General features: G+C 47.6%; 1 protein-coding gene across 1 annotated transcript; it reads right to left on the reverse strand.

Moving 5' to 3' along the window:
• Window positions 1-2,281: 2,281 nt before the first annotated feature.
• On the reverse strand, window positions 2,282-9,821 carry LOC126991681 (uncharacterized). Its single transcript, XM_050850396.1, has 2 exons — window positions 8,073-9,821; window positions 2,282-3,582 (listed from the first exon to the last, which is right to left on the reverse strand). The coding sequence occupies exon 1, from the start codon at window positions 9,741-9,743 to the stop codon at window positions 8,307-8,309; it is 1,437 nt and encodes a 478-aa protein (XP_050706353.1). The 5' UTR covers window positions 9,744-9,821; the 3' UTR covers window positions 2,282-3,582; window positions 8,073-8,306.
• Window positions 9,822-13,625: the final 3,804 nt, after the last annotated feature.

Genomic DNA, 13,625 nt, shown 5'->3' on the forward strand with positions numbered 1-13,625 from the left:
TCAAGAATAGGGAAACTGTGGCTGCTAAACCCTGGTGCCAAGCCTGCACCTCCAGCATAATAACTGCTTGAGGGAGTCTCCCTAACAACCGTAACACAGTGATTCGTGTTTTGTGTCATTTATCATTGATATTTGTTAGTAAAATTACTTTTATTTTGTATAAAATAACAGCTATAATGTTTTCTGGTAATATTTGGGTGGGATATGGGACGCATTAATGGTATTCATATTAATTTCAATGGAGGGGACTTTTGTTTTGGTTTACGAGTGTTTTGTCATGCCGGCAAAATTCCCCAACAAATTCAAATCATAAACTGACTGTATCTTTAAATTTCTGCCGCTTGTAGCGGACTGAGTTCCCAAAAAAAATTAGCCCATTATATCCAGGGTCTACTGTACCTTGGTAGTGTAGTGCATAACAGCGGTGGGTCTCAGCAGGCCTGGCAGACCATGGTGTTGTGGACTCGCTCAGTACAAATATATTACATTGTCAATATCTAGGTAGGCAGGCAAATTTAAGTCCCCTGTGTGTGTGTGTGTGTGTGTGTGGTTTTTCTATGTAATATTATATGTTCTCTCTCTCTCTCTCTCTCTCTCTCTCTCTCTCTCTCTCTCTCTCTCTCTCTCTCTCTCTCTCTCTCTCTCTCTCTCTCTCTCTCTCTCTCTCTCTCTCTCTCCAATCCATTAATATAGTTATTCTCCTCAGGTGTGTGTTGATGCTGGGACCAAGAAGAAGAAGAAGAGGAAGAGGAGGAGGAGAAGGAAGATGATAATCGCAACAGGAAGATCAGAAGAAGAGGAGGAAGAAGAAGAAGAAGAAGAGGAGGAGGAAGAATGGAAGAAGAGAACACACACACACACACATATATATGACAAACACCTTTTTCTATATTTTTCATTTTTATTAGTCCATAAAACATACATTAGCTATATACATATAATACAACATATGCATAACTATATACATTAGACCGTAGAGTGAGTGAGTGAGAGACTCGAGAGGTGAGATAGAGAGGCGCCCTCTCTCTCTCTCTCTCTCTCTCTCTCTCTCTCTCTCTCTCTCTCTCTCTCTCTCTCTCTCTCTCTCTCTCTCTCTCTCTCTCTCTCTCTCTCTCTCTCTCTCTCTCTCTCTCTCTCTCTCTCTCTCTCTCTCTCTCTCTCTCTCTCTCACAGGACCCCACAGATGTACCCCTACAGTATGTTGATAACCCCCCACAGACACATACCCCCCCAGCCTCATGAAGGACCCCCTCCTCCCTCCCTCCCCCCCTAGCCAACATAGCCTTATCAATGTTACTAAGTGTATGTATGTATGTGTGTTTTTCTATTAATAAAAAGTTAATTTGTAATGTTTATGTGTTCTATTCCTATGAGAGAGGAAAAGGTAAAGAGAGAGAGAGAGAGAGAGAGAGAGAGAGAGAGAGAGAGGAGGTAAGGGAAGGAGAGAGAAGGAAAATAAAGAATGAAAGAACAGAAGAAATTTACCGATAAAAGAGAGAGAGAGAGAGAGAAAGGTATCAGAAGGGAGAGAGAGAGAGAGAGAGAGAGAAAGGTATCAGAAGGGAGAGAGAGAGAAATGAGAAGCAAGAGAGAGAGAGAGAGAGAGGTAAAGAGAGAGAGAACGAGAGAAGAGAGAGAGAGAGAGAGGTAAGGTAAGGTAAGATAAGAAGATACAAACAAAATAAACTGTTAACTGTATGTACCTAGCTAACCGTATGAGACTGTATGTTATATATACTCTATAACAAAGGCAATATTATCTTAACAGAGAGAGAGAGAGATCTAATCACTATGTAGCAAACTGTATAGGCCTATGTATATGCCTACCCAGTGAGAGGAAGCTGAACTCTATAACACAGGCAATATTATCTTAACAGAGAGAGAGAGAGAGAGAAAGCTAGCTCTAATCAGTATGTGGCAAACTGTATAGGCCTATGTATATGCCTATCTAGTGAGAGGAAGCTGAACTCTATAACACAGGCAATATTATCTTAACGGAGAGAAAGAAAGCTAGCTCTAAACTGTATAAAACTAACTGTATCTCAACTGTAGGCGAACTGACCACCTCAACTATACAGTAAACCCTGGATCTAACGGACCCGCTTATAATGGATTTCGGATATAACAGACAAGGTCAGAGGTCAGAAATCACCAGGACCGACCAAGAATAGTTTTGAACCACCGCTTCTGGTAACTACAACAGCAACTATATACATATACAGTAAACCCTGGATATAATGGACCCACTTATAATGGATTTTGGATATAACGGAGAAGGTCAGAAAAAGTTGGAATGTTTGGTCTAGTCGGCGCAACATCTGTGGTCATATGCCGGAGAGAGACAGAAGGGGAAGGAATTATAGGAGAAGGGAACAGATCCCAGGAGACGGGACACAACCCCCGATTAATACCTGGTACACTGCTGGGTGGACAGGGGCTACGTAGGGTATCGGAAAAGCCGCCTAAATTTTTCAACTCCGCCCAGGAATTGAACCCGGTGTGAAATATAGAAACTGTAAGCAAGCTGAACATTTCTCTCTGCAAGTTATTTTACAGGTGCTGTGTACACCAGGCATTGAAAAGGCAATCATTTAATTCTTTGTGACAGAAACAGTTAGCACATTATTTCATAACACACCAAACACTACAAAAAAAAGTTTCATCTGCCAGTGTGAGATTGGCGCAGAGGAGACAGCTCAAGGGCACACAAAAAGTAAACAATAATAAAAAAAAGCCTGCTACTCGCTGCACTTGTAAAATCATACCCATACCCGTAACAATATGACCCCCACGCAAGACCCCACTCACAACCTAGCAACCTCAGTGCCTCGGAGTGCGTCGCCAAGTGTGCTGTGCGGCCCTATAGACAACGCAACGTGCACACAACATACACAATAAAAAATATATCTATACCTACGTTTACTCCTTCGTCGTTTTATTATTTTACGTTTTTTTTAAATCTTCGCCGCTTATAACGGACTAAGTTCCCCCCAAATTGAGTGTGTATCAAGACACCTCTCCACCCGAAATTGACCTCTCTTTTGGCTACTCTTTACTCTTATCTTTTACAGGAGCGGCGAGTAGCGGGCTTTTTGGGGACTCTTTATTGCCCTTGAGATGTGTCCTCTGATGTGGAAAAAAAAAAAAAAAATAAATAAATAAATTAGTCCGTTATATCGAGGGTTTACTGTACTTGTGTTGAGAGCCTCCATAACACCGTGGGCCGGGCCAATCCGCTACCCACTGAGTCAACCGCCTTCGTCAAACGCACCATCAAAACTGTATGTAAATCTATGTGAGTGTAACTGTATGTATCTAACTGTATGTGACTTTAAGCTTAACTATATATACACTTCTCTGTTCCTTCCCTTCCCTTCCCTTCCCTTTCCTATCCTTTCCTTTCATTTCCTTCCCTATCCTTTCCTTTCCCTTTCCTTCCTTTTCCAATAACTTTACAACGGACTGGACTGCTCCTTCGTACTGTGACCTCTTGTGACCTTTCCTTGGACTGGGGTGACTGGTTCTTGAGTCTTCCAAGATGGCCTTCCTTCCTTTCTTCTGTTCTTCCTTCGTTCTTCAGAGCTGTGGATAAAGACGGTTATTAGTATATTTTTTCATTATTATTATTTTTTATTCTTTCTTATTCTCTTTCATTCTCTCTCTCTCTCTCTCTCTCTCTCTCTCTCTCTCTCTCTCTCTCTCTCTCTCTCTCTCTCTCTCTCTCTCTCTCTCTCTCTCTCTCTCTCTCTCTCTCTCTCTCTCTCTCTCTCTCTCTCTCTCTCTCTCTCTCTCTCTCTCTCTCTCTCTCTCTCTCTCTCTCTCTCTCTCTCTCTCTCTCTCTCTCTCTCTCTCTTTTCTTCATATCTTTAATTTTATCTGTTTCTCCCTTTATCGTCCTGTCTCTCTTCCTTTCCTTCTCTATCATTTCCTCTCCTCTCCATTCCTTTCCCTTCCCTTCCTTTTCCTATCCTATCCTATCCTTTCCTTCCTTTCCTTTCCTTTCCTTTCCTTTCCTTTCCTTTCCTTTCCTTCCCTTCCTATTCCTTTCCTTTCCTTTCCTTTCCTTCCCTATCATTTCCTTTCCTTTCCCTTCCCTTCCTTTTCCTATCCTATCCTTCCTTTCCTTTCCTTTCCTTTCCCTTCCCTTCCTTTTCCTATCCTTTCCTTTCTTTCCCTTTCCTTTCATTCCCATTCCTTCCCTTTCCTTTCCTTTCCTTTCCTTCCCTTCCCTTCCTTTCCTATCCTTTCCTCCACTCATGACAGTCTGCCCTGAGCTGCCCCGTCCCAGCCCTTTGGTTAGCAGTTAGTCCAGCCCCTGATCTTGGCCAGTGGGGGGAGGGGCTTGGACCCCCTCCCCCCACAAAAACCTATACCTGCCAAAAACAGAATATAAAGTGCAGGTCGCGGCTAACCGTTGGAGGGAACGTCTGGAGCCTTTTGGTTGATGATCGACTGCCCTACCAAAGGCTTACCTAGTGAATGCTTACTTAGTTATCCCTGACCATACAAAATGAATTCCCAATGCACTTTCCAGCCTATGTCTTATTGGATTATGTACTGTTGTTTTGATGAGCTTGGATAGGCTGGTGCATTGGTTGGTGAGACCTTTCGGTTCTTTGCCTGACGGTTCACTCCAGCATGGCTCATAGGGAAAGGTCATCCAGGTAAGAAATCCAGGTAAGAAGAGGATGCCAGACCACTGCAGGAGGATCTCAACAAACTGTGATCAGCTTGGTCAGAGAAATGGCAGATGAATTTTAACATCACCAAGTGTAGCGTACTGAGTGTAGAAACATGCAACCCATTACACGGGTATATAGTTTAGGGCCATTCTTACAGTCGTTTCCGAATATTCAGAAGACGGTCCCTAACACGTTCGGGTGGCTTCTACAGTAGTAGTAGTAGTCGTAGTACTGCTACTACTACTACTACTACTACTACTACTACTATACTGCTACTACTGTAGAAGCCACCTGAATGTGTTAGGGACCGTCTTCCGAACATTCGGAAACGACTGTAAGAATGGCCCTAAGACTCCACACGATAGGTAGAGCAGAGTGTGAAAAGGATTTAGGAGTGTTAGTGAACTCTGACCTACAACTAAGGAAGCAATGTATTAGTGCGAGGAATAGGGCTAACAGGGTATTAGGCTTTATTATTAACAGGACGGTAACCAACAGGAGTGCAGAGGTCATCCTCAGACTCTATATAGCATTAGTTAGGCCACACTTAGATTAAGCTGTCCAGTTTTGGTGCCCACACTACAGAATGGACATCAACTTGCTAGAATCAGTTCAGAGGAGGATGACCAAGATGATTCAGGGGCTGAGGAACCTCTCATATCAAAATAGGCTGAAACATCTAAACTTACATTCACTAGAAAGACGAAGAGTGCGGGGAGATCTGATAGAAGTATTCAAATGGGTCAAGGGTTACAACAAAGGCGATATAAGTAAAGTACTGAGAATTAGCCAGCAGCAGGATAGAACTCGCAGTAATGGATTTAAATTAGAAAAGTATAGATATGGGAGATATAGGCAAGCATTGGTTTAGTAATAGGATGGTGGGGAAATGGAATAGACTCAGCAATCACATAGTTAGTGCAGGGACGATAGCTTGTTTTAAGAGTAGACTGGATAGCTACATGGACGACAGGTGGCAGTGAGGAGACAGGGTACTGGAGTGTACGCCCGTACCGAAGGTAATCGAGGATCAAGCCTCTACCTGTAACCCCTGAAACTACACCTCACACATCGTGAGTAGTGGGGGGGATTCTGGAGCTGCCCCGTGTAGGCCACCCGGCCTCCTTGCAGTTTCCTCCCATATGTTCTTCCTTTCCTCCCCAGTCAAAATACATCTTCCCTTCCTTCCTTCCCTTCCTTCCTTCCTCCTCCCCATTCTGTTCTTCCTTTCCTCCCCAGTCAAAATACATCTTCCCTTCCTCCCTTCCTTCCTTCCTCCTCTCCATTCTGTCCTTCCTTTCCTCCCCAGTCAAAATACATCTTCCCTTCCTCCCTTCCTTCCTTCCTCCTCTCCATTCTGTTCTTCCTTTCCTCCCCAGTCAAAATACATCTTCCCTTCCTTCCTTCCTCCTCTCCATTCTGTCCTTCCTTTCCTCCCCAGTCAAAATACATCTTCCCTTCCTTCCTTCCTCCTCTCCATTCTGTCCTCCCTGCCTTCCTTTCCTCCCCAGTCAAAATACATCTTCCCTTCCTCCCTTCCTTCCTTCCTCCTCTCCATTCTGTTCTTCCTTTCCTCCCCAGTCAAAATACATCTTCCCTTCCTTCCTTCCTTCCTCCTCTCCATTCTGTCCTTCCTTTCCTCCCCAGTCAAAATACATCTTCCTTTCCTCCCTTCCTTCCTTCCTCCTCACCATTCTGTCCTCCTTTCCTTTCCTCCCCAGTCAAAATACATCTTCCTTCCTCCCTTCCTTCCTTCTTCCTCTCCATTCTGTCCTTCCTTCCTTTCCTCCCCAGTCAAAATACATCTTCCCTTCCTTCCTCCTCTCCATTCTGTCCTTCCTTTCCTCCCCAGTCAAAATACATCTTCCCTTCCTCCCTTCCTTCCTTCCTCCTCTCCATTCTGTCCTCCCTGCCTTCCTTTCCTCCCCAGTCAAAATACATCTTCCCTTCCTCCCTTCCTTCCTTCCTCCTCTCCATTCTGTCCTCCCTGCCTTCCTTTCCTCCCCAGTCAAAAAACATCTTCCCTTCCTTCCTTCCTTCCTCCTCTCCATTCTGTCCTCCCTGCCTTCCTTTCCTCCCCAGTCAAAAAACATCTTCCTTCCCTCCCTTCCTTCCTTCCTCCTCTCCATTCTGTCCTCCCTGCCTTCCTTTCCTCCCCAGTCAAAAAACATCTTCCTTCCCTCCCTTCCTCCTCTCCATTCTGTCCTTCCTTTCCTCCCCAGTCAAAATACATCTTCCCTTCCTCCCTTCCTTCCTTCCTCCTTCCCATTCTGTCCTCCCTGCCTTCCTTTCCTCCCCAGTCAAAATACATCTTCCTTCCCTTCCTTCCTCCTCTCCATTCTGTCCTTCCTTTCCTCCCCAGTCAAAATACATCTTCCCTTCCTTCCTTCCTCCTTCCCATTCTGTCCTCCCTGCCTTCCTTTCCTCCCCAGTCAAAATACATCTTCCCTTCCTTCCTCCTCTCCATTCTGTCCTTCCTTTCCTCCCCAGTCAAAATACATCTTCCCTTCCTCCCTTCCTTCCTTCCTCCTTCCCATTCTGTCCTCCCTGCCTTCCTTTCCTCCCCAGTCAAAATACATCTTCCCTTCCTCCCTTCCTTCCTTCCTCCTCTCCATTCTGTCCTTCCTTTCCTCCCCAGTCAAAATACATCTTCCCTTCCTTCCTTCCTTCCTCCTCTCCATTCTGTCCTTCCTTTCCTCCCCAGTCAAAATACATCTTCCCTTCCTTCCTCCCTTCCTCCCTTCCTTCCTTCCTCCTTCCCATTCTGTCCTTCCTTTCCTCCCCAGTCAAAATACATCTTCCCTTCCTTCCTTCCTTCCTCCTTCCCATTCTGTCCTCCCTGCCTTCCTTTCCTCCCCAGTCAAAATACATCTTCCCTTCCTTCCTTCCTTCCTCCTTCCCATTCTGTCCTCCCTGCCTTCCTTTCCTCCCCAGTCAAAATACATCTTCCCTTCCTTCCTTCCTTCCTCCTTCCCATTCTGTCCTCCCTGCCTTCCTTTCCTCCCCAGTCAAAAAACATCTTCCCTTCCTCCCTTCCTTCCTTCCTCCTTCCCATTCTGTCCTCCCTGCCTTCCTTTCCTCCCCAGTCAAAATACATCTTCCCTTCCTCCCTTCCTTCCTTCCTCCTTCCCATTCTGTCCTCCCTGCCTTCCTTTCCTCCCCAGTCAAAAAACATCTTCCTTCCCTTCCTCCCTTCCTTCCTTCCTCCTTCCCATTCTGTCCTCCCTGCCTTCCTTTCCTCCCCAGTCAAAAAACATCTTCCTTCCCTTCCTCCCTTCGCTGTCCTCCCTCGAAGAAATTCCTCCCCATCTCTCTCCCTCCTCCGCCATAGCGCTTGTTTTCCCCCTATTTTCTCCTCTCCCACAGCCTCCACATGCTTCCTGCACTCACCACAGACGGCGCGGAGTGGCTTCTCCAACAAGGCACTCGTCCGGCTCATCTTGGCGGCGTAAAACACGGCTAAAAGGGAGAAATATGGACTCGGCGGCGGGGTTTGTTTGGTCTTGATCTTGATCTTGATGTTACAGGTGGCTCGGGATTTCTCCCCAGCCAGGCCTTTGTATCGGCAGCTCCTGTGAAAAGAAAACAAAACATGCGGGAAGTCAAAGTTCTCGGGGCAAGATATCATTCCCTACATCTTTCACGCCACATGCCTTCCAAGAACTCTTTCACTGCCTCAATCACTCGTCCACTCGTCTCTCCACTGAGCCCCAGCAGCAGCACCATCCACTCCCTTCCAGTCCTCCCGTTTACTCCACGTCCCATCTCGCTCAAAAACACATGCATCATCTTCGTTCTCTCCCTGTCATACTTCTTACATTCCAGCACTACATGCTGCACAGTCTCGTCCACACCCCTATCACACATCTGGCACACTTTGCTGCGGGACTCAGACCATCTATAGTTCCTTGCATTCACATCCAGACACTGCGCTCTAGCACGGAAAAGAAGATCACCTCCCAGGCTTCCCTCATACCACACCTCACACTTTGGGGCCTCTTTCTCCCTATACCAGTCGAGAGTTTCCTTTCTTTCCATCTCATTCTTCCACTTGCTCAATCCCTCATCTTTAACTGCCATATCTATCACATTCTTCCACTTTCTTACATCCCACTCAAACCCCTCTCCATTTCTGTTTGTTATTCTCCATTCAAACACATTCTGTCTATCTTCAAAGGGTCGGTACACCCACCTACTTAGCATAACATTCCTGTCTATCATTCGCCCACATTTATTCGCCCATTTGCCATCTCTTATACTCCACAAGTATACTTTCCTTGCTAATCTTGCATCCTCCATTTGTTCCAGTCTCACTTTATATCTCAAGGTTGCCTTTACTAGTCTTTCCCTAAACGTGCTCCATCCCATGTCCCCCCTAAGAGCCTCTACTGCTGCAAACCTTTGTGCATTCAGTGCCATTCTTGCTACCCTATTCTGCCCCACCTCCAATTTTTCTATCTCACTGTCATTCCATGTCATCACATCCATTCCATACATAATGCTCGGGACAGCCACACTCTTCCAAACCTCACGGATGACATCATACTTGCTCGCTCTCATCCTCGCTGCACTCCCTAAACGGCCTACCCACTGGTTTGCCATACTTATCTTTACATTCTTGGCCCTGCCGCATCCATTTACTTCCATCCACACCCCTAGATACTTGTATTCTTCCGTCTGTTCCAACTCATCCCCTTCCAGTCTCCAAGTTGTTTCTCTCTCATCCTCTGACCTATTCACTATCATTACTTTGCTCTTCTCATTACTGAACCTAACCCCAAAATCCCTTCCATAACCCCCTACCACATCTAGGAGACTCTGTAGTTCTTCAGCAGACTCACTCATAACCACCACATCATCCGCATACAACAACACACATACTTTATCCTCTCCAATTCTCACTCCTGCATTCATTCTCCTCATTCTGACTGCTAATTCCTCTGTGAAAAGACTAAATAATGTTGGTGATAATATACAGCCTTGTCTCACTCCTCTTTCACTCTTCACCCAACCTGTCTCTAGATCACCTAGTCTATACTTTGCTCTTGTACCTACATACATACTTCTAATTATGTTAACAATCTTATCACTCAGCCCAACTTTTTCAAGCACTCTGCATAACACATCTCTATTCACCCTGTCATAGCTTTCTCTATATCTAGGAAGCCTAAGTACAGTTTCCTCCCTCTCTTTTTCCTTTCAATCAGCTCATTTACAACAAACATATTATCTTCTGCTCGCCTGTCCACTCGGAATCCGTTCTGCTCCTCACCCAGCACCCTGGCACTCTCAATCCATTTACACAACCTTTCATTCAACACTGCACTAAAGATTTTTCCTATTGAGTTTACCAGAGAGATTGGCCTATAGTTCTTTAATTCCTGCTTACTCTTATGCCCGCCCTTGTGGATCAGAGTCACTCTACATTCATTCCATTTACTTGGCACTCTCTCTTCTTCCCATACCTGGTTGAATAACTCAGTCATCCTCTCAATCACAGCCTCACCTCCATTTTTATACAACTCATACGGGATCTCATCTGGTCCTGCAGCCTTACCATTCTTCTGTCTTTTCACACATCTCTCAACCTCCTCCCTACTGATCCTTTCATTCAGCTCATTTGCATCTTTCCTCTCCATAGTCACACATCCTTCTCTCACACCAAATACTTCCCCTACTCCTCCTATTTCTTCCCAAAACTCCCTAATTGACTCCCTCATTTTCTCCTTATCTGTAATTTTTTCACCATTCACCTTCAGACTTTCCACATTCTCACTGTCACTCATCCTCTCACCTCTCAGGAATCTATACCACTCACGACCTCCCTCAAGCCCTTTCTCTCTCAGGGTCTGAATCACACTTCTTTCACACTGAACCTTTGCACTCATGATCTTCCGCTTTGTCAGTCGTTGGTGTCTCACATAGCTTTCCCATGCATTCTGGTATTCACCCTCAGCTTCTTCGCTTTCTTGCCTCCTTCTCCTCATTCGTCTACACAGTCTATTTAGTCTCTTTCGTTCTTTCCTAGCTGTCCTAATATCATCGTTCCACCACGGTTTCCTTACACGCTTTCTACCATTCGTTCTCACATACCCTACATGTTGGACTGCAGCTCCTCTCACATTCTCTACGAGCCTTTCATTCAAAGCGTCCACATCATTCAAACTACCCGGCTCCCAATTTCTTTCACTCAAGTCTACCTGAAAATTTTCCCACCCTACATCTCTCAGTCTCCACTTCTTCTTCTTCCTGTCCTTTTCTTTCATTTCATTTCTACCATTCAGCCCGCACTCCACGGTCAACATATTATGGTCAGACACAATATCAATCATTCCCTCTTCATCTATCCACATACGAGACACACATTCGCGCATTCTCCCATTTACCAGTACATAATCAATCGCAGACTCCTGATTTCTTGCACTCCAGGTCACACGTCCCTCAGCCAGAGTTTCATTCAGGTTCTCTAAGTTCATTTCACTTACAAACTCAGCTAGCATTTCTCCATTCCGATTTATACGTTCACCTAACATACCTGTATGTGCATTCATATCACCCATAACAATCACTCTCTCTCCTGCATGCTCTCTCACAACTTTTCTAAGAATATTGTACTTTCCCCTGTTTTCCCTTACTGCTCTTTCACCCTCTACAGTCATATACACAACAACCATTACTACTCTTTCTAGTCTGCCCTTTTTATTCTTGCATTCCACACTCACGGCCAATACATCTTCACTGCTAGCACTGTTACCTACATCTAGCTCTTCCACCTTCAGATTCTCATTTTTGCGGTGGAGGAAGGCTACGCCTCCTCCCATAGTCTCCTGTTTCTTTCGCCCCTTCCCAATCATCACATACTCCCCTCGGTCTGCACGTCGCCTCTCAGGTGTGTCTCAGTCAAGCCTATTATATCATACTTCCTTTCATCCAGTTCCTTATACATGTCTTCACGTTTGCCCACACCCCAGCCACTCACATTCAAACATCCAATCTTCATACTTTCACTTGCCTGGGTTGTGTATCCACTCCTCCGTGCTAGGTCATTTATACCCGTTCAAACTGTCCCCACTGCATACAGCGACTTCATCCGCACCCATTCACGCAGGCGCTCCCCCATCCTCCTGTTCCCGTTGCCGCTCAGGTGCACGCCATCCACGTCGAACGCTGCATCTCCCCTCAGGACTCCGTCCATGTCGATGAAGCTGACGTCGCCCTTCTTCCCTCGCGTCCATTCAATCTTCATCTTCATCATTTCTTCTTGGATCCTCTTGTTTGTAGATCGGCGCAGTCTCTCGTACTGTGGTCCTTCCCTTGGGCGTCTCATAATTCCCACAACTGCAACCTTCATTCCTTTTCCTTCCACTGCCTTCACAGAGTCTACTACGTCCTTCACTGTGTCTTCCTGTCCGACGTACTCCAGGGCGTTCCCACCACCACCCTGGACGATCAGCAATCCGTCTTTCAAGTCGGCGCATCATGCTGCACTCTTTCTTGATGTTGATGTTCCTGATCTGGGCACCACTCATGCTGGTGCAGCCACTGCCGTCCATGTTTCCATAACGTGCCAGTGCGCATTCTTCATCATACTGTCTCCAATGATACGGATGGGGCCCTTCTCTTCACCTTCTGTTGTCCGTCCAGGCCTTGCTGTTTCAGCTTATCTTGGTCTGGTCTTTCCTTGAGGGTCTCAGCAGTCTGAACCTCTCTCTCCACATGGTCCTCCTTGGGGCAGCCACGGCTGTTGTCTGGACTCCCTGTCCTCCAGGGTGTCCTTGGGGCAGCCACGGCTGTTGTCTGGACTCCCTGTCCTCCAGGGTGTCCTTGGGGCAGCCACGGCTGTTGTCTGACTCCTGTCCTCCAGTCTGGACTCCCCTGTCCTCCAGGGTGTCCTTGGGGCAGCCACTCTGGACTCCCCTGTCCTCCAGGGTGTCCTTGGGGCGGCCACGGGGGTTGTCTGGTCTACCCGGTCCTCCAGGGGGTCGTTGGGGGGAGCCACGGCTGTTGTCTGGACTCCCCTGTCCTCCAGGGTGTCCTTGGGGGGAGCCACGGCTGTTGTCTGGACTCCCCTGTCCTCCAGGGTGTCCTTGGGGGCAGCCACGGTGGTCGTCTGGACTCCCCTGTCCTCCAGGGTGTCCTTGGGGCAGCCACGGCTGTTGTCTGGACTCCTGTCCTCCAGGGTGTCCTTGGGGCAGCCACGGTGGTCGTCTGACTCCCTGTCCTCCAGGGTGTCCTTGGGGCAGCAACGGTGGTCGTCTGGACTCCCCTGTCCTCCAGGGTGACCTTGGGGGCTGCCACGGTGGTCGTCTGGACTCCCCTGTCCTCCATGGTGTCCTTTGGGGCAGCCACGGTGGTCGTCTGGACTCCCCTGTCCTCCAGGGTGTCCTTGGGGCGAGCCACGGTGGTCGTCTGGACTCCACTGTCCTCCAGGGTGTCCTTGGGGCAGCCACGGTGGTCGTCTGGACTCCCTGTCCTCCAGGGTGTCCTTGGGGTCAGCCACGGTAGTCGTCTGGACTCCCCTGTCCTCCAGGGTGTCCTTGGGGGCAGCCACGGTGGTCGTCTGGACTCCCCTGTCCTCCAGGGTGTCCTTGGGGGCAGCCACGGTGGTCGTCTGGACTCCCCTGTCCTCCAGGGTGTCCGTGGGGCAGCCACGGTGGTCGTCTGACTCCCTGTCCTCCAGGGTGTCCTTGGGGCAGCCACGGTGGTCGTCTGACTCCCTGTCCTCCAGGGTGTCCTTGCGGCAGCCACGGTGGTCGTCTGGACTCCCCTGTCCTCCAGGGTGTCCTTGGGGCAGCCACGGCTGTTGTCTGGACTCCCCTGTCCTCCAGGGTGTCCTTGGGGGCAGCCACGGTGGTCGTCTGGACTCCCCTGTCCTCCAGGGTGTCCTTGGGGGGCTCCACGGTAGTCGTCTGGACTCCTCTGTCCTCCAGGGTGTCCTTGGGG

This window comes from Eriocheir sinensis, unplaced genomic scaffold (assembly GCF_024679095.1).
Source record: "Eriocheir sinensis breed Jianghai 21 unplaced genomic scaffold, ASM2467909v1 Scaffold319, whole genome shotgun sequence".
In the NCBI taxonomy this organism is placed as follows: domain Eukaryota; kingdom Metazoa; phylum Arthropoda; class Malacostraca; order Decapoda; family Varunidae; genus Eriocheir; species Eriocheir sinensis.

What these genes read in the sequence shown, in the direction of transcription:
- LOC126991681 (XM_050850396.1), bottom strand. Translation starts at nt 9,743, where the DNA reads ATGTATGTAGGTACAAGAGCAAAGTATAGACTAGGTGATCTAGAGACA.